This window comes from Orbicella faveolata, unplaced genomic scaffold, assembly GCF_042242905.1.
Source record: "Orbicella faveolata isolate gen_17 unplaced genomic scaffold, um_ofav_v1 contig_14, whole genome shotgun sequence".
Classification (NCBI taxonomy): Eukaryota; Metazoa; Cnidaria; class Anthozoa; order Scleractinia; family Merulinidae; genus Orbicella; species Orbicella faveolata.
This window is the reverse complement of record NW_028301541.1, coordinates 3834204-3844662: the sequence shown is the minus strand read 5'-3', so window position 1 is coordinate 3844662 and position 10459 is coordinate 3834204. Positions and strand designations below refer to the sequence as shown.

The window sequence follows — 10459 nt, the reverse complement described above, 5'->3', positions numbered from 1 at the left end:
GTTCCTGTGTAACGAGTCTGCCTAAAATACAGGCGTATGGATGCACAAATATGACCGAAGCTGTGCTGATACATCCCCTCATTAACATCACATTAGCTTACGTGGGAACCACAGCTGTCTTAGTTAGCTTGATCCCACATCTAATGATGGCCGACTGTTTGGTGAAAAAAATATAAACAATTTCTTTCTCGTAATGGCCTGAAAGTTTAACCAATACGAATTAAAAACAAGCAACGGGGGCCGGGGCAAAAAAAAAAAAATGTGTGTCGTTGTTATTTCCGATTGTCAGTAAAAAAAAAATATTTTGCGTTCAATATATTTAGCTTTGATTAGCTAAATTCACTTTAAATTTAACGAAGCCCAAACATCACTGCCATCTTTCTCGCTGACCGTTGATTGAACATTGTAGTTTTTTTAAGCAAGAGTGAGTACAAATAAAGAGTGATTATTTGATTGATTGATTGATCTATTCTTAACATTCGAAATGACATGTTTCTAAAGGGAAGCTTTTTTTTTTTTTCACTTTTTCATCCCAGTCCGGATCCGAGGAGTTTCATTGTATATTCTACTTCATTCAATTACTTCGTTACAAAACAAAAATGAATAGATAACTTAACGAACGGCCCAACAATAACGAACTCCTCAGTAGATTTCAGTTTAAATTACTGGCACACACTAGGGTTGACCCAGTATATTATTCTACGTTATTAGAAACAACTCATTAGCCTCGTCAACTGCCACCCTTGCACTCCCAAGGAGGGTCTAAAAACGATTAGTTTACAGCACTTGATGATTTGTATTTTTGTCAGTTGGAACAATTACACACTTAACTTACGTTCAAGCTAAACTCACCTGACCCACCGCATTGTACAAAACAAAGTAAAACAGCGTGTTTTAGCGTGAATTATTAAAAGGCATACCCAGAGCTTTATTTACAGGCTCAAAACAGCATAATTTCAAAGTACTGCTTCAATAGCTATGACGATAAAACACGGAGATTTTAACGCAAATCCAGTTTGATATTTGGATTGTGTTACTTTAGTGATATCAGCGAGAAAGTGGATGCTCTTAATTGCTTCATGATCAGAAGTCAAATATATATTTTACAAACTAAAAAACTAACAGAAAGCTCGACTTAAAGTTGTATATAATAAAGTGGAAATTTTGGCTCTCCACTTGCTCGGTTCAAGTCATGACAGTATAGGTTTTCTTTTCGCAAATAAAAGGAAGTTCTTTTCCACAGCTCGTGTCATCCCAGGCCCCCTTATCAACCGTCATTCTCACGCAGTCGTGGTTATCATTCTGGTTGCGGGATAGACTGGAAGCCCACTTAGTGTAAGTCACGTGGGTACCGTCCGGCCAACGGAAATTCCCTTCCGAGGTGACGTCGCACAGGCCGATCCATGCTCCACCAAATGGATCTGTAAACGATTAATTCACATATGAGGGGGAGTTAAAACATTTAAGGATGAATAAGCCACTGAAAACCGAACTTGAGGAGCAATGTGGAGTGATCAAGTAATTGTTTGGCACTCAAATTTTTACTCAACCTCGTTCTCAAAGCTCTTCCCTTGAAATTTGGAAGGGGAAAGACGAAAAAGAGGAAATAACCAACCAATCAAATAAATTTGAAAGCGTGATACGTTTTTATTTTTCACTGAACCATTGCTAATTATTTTAAATATAATATATTGATTGCACTTGAGAATTGATAAACCGCTGAGCACAACCGTCGTACCCAGGGTTTTAGCCTTTCAATTATTGTACTGAGCATGAAAGTGGAATCAAGTACCTTGATTCCAGAGTAGCTGAAAAGCATGTTGTACAAAGTTAACTTTGTAGTCGGTTCATTGAAACCTAGTGACTCGGAAACGATATAGGAAAAATGAAAGAACTTAGAATGGGTCCACTAAGTGGTGTATCAGAAATAACTTTGACAGCAAAAAAGATCTGCAAGAAGAAACATTCGATTTACCTTCTATGTTTAATAGCTCTTCACCGGTGACAGCTCTTCCAATAACCATCAGGTCTCTCAGGTGTCCTTTCAGTACAGTACCAGAGTCTCGTTTCAATCCAATATCATAAACGGAATGGGAATTATCCCTGGGGTATGAGCCGCTTGTCAAAGACTGGGATCCAAACCTGACGCTATCCAGGAACAAGTGTGCCTTGTTTAAGTTTCCGTCCCAGACCGCCGCGACATGAGACCACTTGTCAATTGTTAGAGACCTAGGCGAAATTTGAAACAATTATTTTTTTTTCACTGCGTTGTAATCCATCGTAGGGATGTTGTTGCAATTTATACGTTTCTTAAACGACTCTCGAGGAGGAAACGTATGCAAAGTCTGACTTGTCTATTTACTCGTGCTTCCAGACCTCATCCGCGTCCCCTAAAAGGTGAATTGCGGTTTATTTAAAGACATTAAGTCCTATCAAGAGCAGAGGATAACAGTCTCTCACGGCAGAAACGACCTCGAGTTTTCAACGCCGCTATGATCTCCCCTCCATCCCTCCTTTTAGGTAGAGTTAATACAGTGTCCCCAGTTAGCCCATATGGGCTAAATACATTGACACTTAAACAAAGTTCTTACTTTCCTTATTGTAGACGAATTATACTCTCAAATACATTTTTTGACTGGACCTGATAAGGGCGACTGAAATTCTTAATTTCCAGATATACGATGCCTAACTCCTAGAAGACCAGATAAGACAGTGATATCGTCTTCAAAAAAAAACAAACAAACAAACCACGACAAAAGGGACATGTTTTTCTAGGCTACTTTAATAAGTAAAGGACTTTAATAGGTAAAGGACTAGGCCGGTTGCCTAAGAGACAAGTAATGTTTCCATGACAAGAAATTCGTGACCAAGGAACCTTTTACTTCCTGTTTAAGCACACAAGGAAAAACTCTTCATCATGTCATATACTCCTTGCCCAAACAAGCTAGTTATCCAATGTAACTGGGATTTATTTCAAGTTATGTGCCCATTGAACTGCCAGTACTGCATGTATACCAATTTAATTAAAACTTCTTCCACAAAACGTTTGACAACCATTCCAGTTATATTGGTTAAGTTTCCCAGGCAAAGCAGTACAACTACAAATCAATATTTTAGGAGAGTGCCGTGCTTTCCTGCTCGCCGAATCATTAACACTGAGCTGAAGAAAACCTGAAGTGGAATGGAAGTGTTTTGAAGCTTGACCACTCCTCCTCACGTAACTCAGATAACCCTTCCCTTAGAAAAGAACAGACAAATAGCCCGGCTTACCCAGCGCCAAACCAAGGCCGATAATGACCTTCGTTATTAACCGCTCCAAAGAACACCGATCCAGACGAGTAGCCATAAACAATAAATTTTACAGGATCTGACCAGTCGGCGTAGATGGGCGAGTCAACATTCACGGGGCTCTGAAGTTTAACCCAGCTGGTGATGGTAAAACTTGTTTGACTTACGTCCACTGCTGGGATTGTAGCGTAAGCCCCTGATCCGTCCAGGTACAAGGATTTCACACCGTCCTCCTCTTCGTATCTAGCTCCATTTACGAGACTATTGAAGAAGCAAAGAGCAGTAGTCACTTTATTTTAAGTGAATAGGAGACATGAGAAGCAAGGTGATAGACAGGGAGAGCGATTAAAGAACGTGGAGTCCGATCTGTTGACGGTTCTGTATGTGTTACTGTTGTTTCGTTTTCTCTTAAGTTCTGTTTTCAAGATATGTTTGCTCATAGATTGAGGAAAATGAATCCTCTCCACATCAAATTCGACCAAGAGAGTGGAAATACAAATTTTTTGCTTTCCAACATTTTCTTTCTTTTGTTTTTTTTGCCAAACTTAATCCATTTCATTTTTTTAAAAAAATACTACTAGCTTCCATGAAGACAAACTTTTTTTCTAGAAAGTAATTTTTTTGCTCTTTTAAATGAGATATAGTAGATTAGCCTCCTGTAAATATTTATTGCGATATCACAGAAACAAATTATACGACATATGTTTTTCGAGCCTTTTGTTTGAGACTAAAGAGGGTTAAAGATTTTAAGGAATCTACTCGGTCACGTCACTCTATGGATTGTCAAAACGGTCTACGATACAACGAAACACTGAGAATATCGATGAGAGAAATAAATATAGGTAATCCTGTGAATGCTGTTGCAATTAAGGAAGAACACTTCGAGTGATATTTGAAAATTCTCTGACTGAAAGTTGCACGAGCCTTTTAGGCGAGTGCCATTTGAAAGAATATTCAGTTATCAAGAGTAGCGTGAATCCTTAATTGCTCGAGCTTTCATAAGGTTACCCGAATATTAGATGGCTGAGAAAATTACAAACGCGGGCGCTTATTTTGGTTGCAGTGCTTGTGGATGAGCAAAAGTCATCCGTGTTGTTTTTGTGAATCACCTCAGATAAAGAAATGAACCACAGAAGTCTAAGCAAAATCTTTGCCCTTAGTAGGATTTAAAACGACGTCGAAAATGAAGATCATATGCCGAAGATGTACTCTGTTTTCTTTAGCCGCGGTTTGAGGTAATACCCACCTGACGTCAGAATCAGATCCATCTAGAATCCAGTGTGCTATGGTCTGGTTTGGGTCTTTACCTGTAACAGTGAATGACCATTTTCTTTTTTAAATCTACGTTCAGCTGAGGTACAATTCTAGTCAACTTATAGTTGATTGGAACTGTTCGTTTTAATTGGACGATCCAGAAATCCTGCCACCAATCAAAGTAGTGCACGCGCCAACGTGGTTGCCACAGACATCAATTTTCAAACGTCCCTGACTTTCCCCTGACCTTTCCTTGTTAAAAACAAGTTTCCCTGACCAAATGACTACAAAATTGTCAGATCTAGTAGCGGCTTCTGGCCTCAACTTACAACCATCCGTTCTACTCGTTTATTAAGGTTAATAAGTCTTCAACAAATCTTCTTCATTAGGGAAAAACATCGTTAAGATCACAGTGACCCTAAATATTCCTTCCAGTTTTCAATGTTATTAAATCAGCCGTGTTAAATTATTTCAATTTTCCCTGACTTTTTCCTAACCTTGAAGATTTTTTTCCCTGATTATTTCCTGACCTGTGGCAACCCTCGCCGAGCTTGAAAAAAACGGCTGGCACTAAAATGAAGTTTACGATCATGACATCTGGATTAGCTTTGCAATGATCAACTAATAGAGGAGCAGGGTTGTGAGTTCTTAAGTTCCAAGAAAGAGATAGTGATTTGTAACATTTTAACGGGGACATACTTTAGTAAGAAATCGTACCTTTTCCCCTAATAACTCACCACGTACGACTGGAAAACCTGCAGCAATTCAATCTGCAGGGTTTATTTTTATTTTAAATTAAAAAATTGATATAACGATCACCTGCAGCGTCTGTTTTAATCTGGTTAAGCAAATGAGATATAAATTCATTTTCGTCCTTGTTGTTGACTGACACCAGTTCTCCACCAATCGATTCACAGAACTGTTGAGCTTGCTCCCAGGTCCTTCTCTCTGGAAACAACTTGATAAGCTTGGAACCGAATCTATACCAGCCGTCAGGAAGAGCTGGGAACATAGAAATGAAACCCTTCCCATATTAATGATCGTGTTAGCCCTATCTCGGTCTATTATCGAAGCCAACATCCTCTGTGGGAGGGTAGGCATTACGATTAAAAAATGCCAGAGTACCAACAGTGTGACACTAATTGTACACATCTTGACCGAGCAAACTAGGTCCAATTTTAAAAGAATCTACTATATGTATGACATCCTTGCATACGGCTGGTGCGTCTGAAATTTGAATTGACCAATCAGGATTCAGCAAGCGGGAAAACCTGTACTGTCCTGACGTCAACGTATGTTAACAGCGAAAGCATTTGAAGTCGGGCAACTTTTCTCACTGGAGATGGCACTGGATATATCGTGAAAAGGAATTTTTAATTGCAAAAACCACAACAGATTGTAATAAGTTAAAAATATCATTTTTTGTCTCCAAGCTTTTATTTAGTGGTAAAACTGGATCTCCCGCGTCCGGCAACTCACCCGTTGCTCGTCGTTAGTTGAGGTCAGCTGGTAGAATATAATAACAGTTGTGTCATTTTAAACAAAATATGTTGTTGTTCGTCAAATTAAACCCAGAATTTTCGAGTTAAGTATCAAAAGAGGCCAAAACAACTTAAGCGTTGTCTTTATTTTTGTAAGCTGCGAGGAAGAAAAAGACCATTATCGTGTCCCTCTTTTCAGAAGAACAGTTAAGTTTTGACTGCCGCTTGTACTGCGAGCGCAGCCACCGTATGCAACGATACAGATCACCATTTTCAGGCGGGATACAGCGGGCAAACCCGAGAGTCAAAATAGTTGAGATGGCTTTATCTTGCCCACTCACGGAGCTAACCATAGGTTAAAATGGAGTCTTACCATCCTTATAGTCACATTTTTCCAATGTACAACGTTCCACCTCCTGAAGAAGGAAGAGACACAACTTCAATCAAATGTATTCATTTCACTTTTGAAAAGAAACAAGCCTGTTTGAATCGCTAGCCTGTTCCAGGTTTATGGTTAGTTGGGGAGAAGCGCGAAGAACGAGATAAACACGGAGAAAGGTAGAAGGAAAGAAAGGCTAAGGGTTTGCCGCATCTCAACGACTAAAAGCTCCTTTTCGCTCGCCCTTCTTCGTGTTTGCGCTGCTCGCGAACTAACCAAAAGCTTGTACGGAACAGGTTACTGGATGTTGGAACAGGTCCAGTTACTGCAAATATCACATGAAAAAATATTTTCCGACCTAACCAAGAAATTTGGAAAAAATGAGTTATTATACAGATGCAAAGATGCATAGAAACCCAAGAAAGTAGCCGAGAAAGCATTTTTAATTTACCGCCATTTGATGATACTGAGTTCCCGCGCTTGGTAACAAATCTTGTGGGTCAGCGGCTTTGCTAGAATTGTTAAGCTCACACGTGACTCGTCCTGTTTCTCCCAGTTTTCGCACGTTCACAGAGAAACAGGGAGGTGTGTCCACGCAATCCCAGCGACATTTTATCGGGTCAGCAGCTGTTACGGTTGCTATCACGTGATTCTCTAATGCTACATCTTCCTCTTTAACAAACTTAGCCATTCTACATCCAGTGACGAAAGGAAACCAAAATAACGCTATCCACTTCATTCTGCAAATAAAATTGCACAACATTTGAGTGGTGAGAATTTTTGATCGTTGACTAGATTTTCTGAAAGAAAATTTCAGTTCCTTGTAATGTTCGCGAGTCCATGTAGCGGAGTACTTTCCGTAGTTCAATGAAATACCAATAAAACGTTGACCTTCCGTAGGTAGATATTACCAAGTAATAAATGTCATTGAAAATAATAGACTTAGTGAAGAGTGAGGATGACTTAGGCTCAGATTTAGCTGCGCCATTTATGACGTACTCTTTTTTAATCTGGAACGTCTTCTTTTGTGCCACGAACTATCTTTAATTTTCCGGGTTTGACGCAGTTTTCACTATGACTGGTGCGTCATCCGTATGCGTCCGGTCTCTCACAATGAGCAGGCTAGCTAACGGGAAATATAACGGTCGAAAAAGTCCAAGAGCGGAGCGACTTAAGGGCGATCTGATGAGAAGCCTGCTATCTCTTCCTCCCTAGATCCCAGTCAGTAGCTTTTAAGTCCTTATATCGCCGTTTTCTTCTAATGGCAATGTTTATTCTAAAATTGATCGATAGAATTGGATCAAATTCTCAGCAAACAATCCTCTTGCATGGCTGAAAGTTCTACTTTGGTTACGTAACTACTGGCTGAAAGCAGTTAAAACTTTTTGCCTAGATTTTCTCAATATTTTCCTTCGGTAAAAGCCTGTACAATTTGGCAGAGAGATAAAAATGTATTTTCTCCACTACAGGACTCATATCTTGGGAAATAGGTAAGACCATAGTCTACCAGGCCCAGCGGTGGTAATTAAAACCTAAATTTGCACAAAAATGAGAAACTACCTTTATAACCTTTATAACTCCTACTGTTTTCGCCTATAAAATTCTTATCTGCATGGCCGGCTTCTGTGTGCTGTGACAATCGTGGAAGACATCGCCAAAGGAAATTGAAGAAAATTACACCAAACCGCGAAAAACCCTTGGTTTAGGCATTAGAAGTATAGAATAAAAGCCATTACTTTAGTTGGCACGATTTTTTTGCACTCTTTCATCAATGCCAACTCTAATTTTTTCATTATTGTTATAGGCTTAGGCATAGTCAATAGAGGGGACTGGTTACGAAGCCCAGTAAACATCAAAGGAGCTAACAAAGATGTCAAGATTTATATTGGAAGGTCCAAGACCGTGCACAATCTCTTGTTTTGCGCTCATACACTATGCATGAATTACGTTCCCAACACGTTTTTTGTGCACGTCGAGGCCAAAAAAGCGAACAACTATTGTGTTTTGTGCACGGTCAAGGCCAAAAAAGCGAACAAAAACATAAAACAAAGAACTTTGTCGGGTTTCATAACCATTCGGATCCCCTCTATTAACTATGGTTTAGGCAAGAGAATGAGGTAGAATGGTTTGGGTGAACTGATAGTATCAAATAAAAACAAAAATCATTGTGTTAATCATTGTGTTTATCATTAGCTTCCGAAGCTTTTCATCTTTCTTTGCAAAGATAGACACTCTGCAGGGGAGAAATACAAAGATAACAACGACCATACCTTGTCTCACTGACGCCGCTTAACACATCTGTATGAATGTTTTTTGGGAGAAGCCTAGTTTCAAATGATATAAAGAAAGACTTTTGATGTCCTCGATACAGTGTTGATGAGATAAAACAATTCACGATTTCTCAAACACTATGTTCATGAGCGAGTTTTGACGCAACAAGGAATGACGCGCCAAACAGGCTGCTGTTTCCTTCAGCCATTTTCATTTTGTCCATTTTTTCAATGGTTAATTATTCTTTACAATGAAAAAGTGAATTAATTATTTTTCCTGCATGATTCGGCTGGTTATTGGTCACCTTTAGTGGTAACATTACAGGAGTTCTTTTGTGATCCGTACCTGCAGGTTTTGTTAAGTATCAATTGCAGTTCTGTAATTAGCATGCATATGCGAATTATAAACTTAAAATTTTAGTTTTGGTAATCGTGTGAATGCGAGTGCAATTAAGGACTTTCGGTAAGAGTGATATTTGAAAATTCTCTCAAAATTGTACGAGCCTTTGGGCCAGTGAAATTTGAAAGAATTTTCAAATATAACGAGTAGTTTAAACCCTTAATGGCTCGAGCATTTATATTATTACTCATTTATAATATGACTGAGAAAATTACGAACGCGCACACGTTAATTTGCACTGCAGCTAGTGCAAATGAAGCCAATCACAGTGAAGTAATTTTCGCCGTCAAATAATGAATTTAGTAGTGGTTTTAATACCTGGCTCAACATGCGACATTCTTGACTGTTAAAATCATTCAGTTTCAGTAGTGTATCTATACTAAGTTGAATGTGATTTTTCTCATTTCAGGAAAGTTAAATACGAGTATCTTTGCTTTGGAACAGCCAAACACTATGGGGACGGCGCGCGTTAGTCCCGCAGACAACACTTAATATAAAAACAAAACAATCATTTTTTTCCATAGTCATGCAAATAGCCCTGAACATGTAAAAACATTTCAAACAGCCTTTGACAACAAGGTCGTTGTTTCCACAGTCTTTCTTGAATCAAGTCTTCCTCTCATGTAGTTGGACGGTATCTTCAATCGTTAATTAGCCGAAGCACACGATCAGTGCGCACCACGCGGGTTTTAAAGCTTTATCTACGAAGTATGTTCGGTTTAGCCTACAAATTTACAGAATTTGCATTGCTAAAAGCATGCTGCCTGTGGTAAAAGATCGTAAGAGAAGCGTAATGTTTTTAATTTTTTGAATAAAATCCAGGGAAACGGGCGACGTGGACCATTGTGCGATGTACAGAATACATGGAACAGTCAACGGCCGAGGCATCGTTGAGTTTTCAAGTGTCAATTTCTCGTATCGAACGTTTGGCTTGCCTGTCTAATTCTCAGACCAGTTCTGACCAAGGTATCAGTTAAACTTCATCCAGAATCTTAAATGAAGAAAGCACGACTCCTTGGTGAGTGTTTTCTTCATTCTCAAGCGTTCTTAAACGACAGGGTGTTGTATTCATTTTAGCTCATTTTAGCCAAAAGAGCCTGCATTTCTGCGGTTTCAGTTCAATAAATCACAGGTGGGATGTTGGTAGAACACGAATTATGCATGTTATAAAGAGAGCTTACAAAAAGCCAAGGCCAAATGTCATACTGTCTTAGACAAGGTGATGATTAGTCAGTATACTGCTAATGATTATTTCACTACTAAACCACGTGCAAATTATAGAAATTTTTATTTCTTGGGATTTTGGAATAAAACTAGAAATTGTCAGTGATGAGCAAGATTTCTGGTTTTCTCCCACGTCCCGCTTTGGTTGATCACACCGATGCAG

General features: G+C 39.1%; 1 protein-coding gene across 1 annotated transcript; it reads right to left on the bottom strand.

Moving 5' to 3' along the window:
* Window positions 1–776: 776 nt before the first annotated feature.
* Window positions 777–7141, bottom strand: LOC110050379 (secretory phospholipase A2 receptor-like). Its single transcript, XM_020756298.2, has 7 exons — window positions 6854–7141; window positions 6397–6439; window positions 5362–5544; window positions 4535–4595; window positions 3271–3549; window positions 1976–2229; window positions 777–1421 (listed from the first exon to the last, which is right to left on the bottom strand). Exons 1-7 carry the CDS (start codon window positions 7139–7141, stop codon window positions 1186–1188), a joined length of 1344 nt encoding a protein of 447 aa, XP_020611957.2. The 3' UTR covers window positions 777–1185.
* Window positions 7142–10459: the final 3318 nt, after the last annotated feature.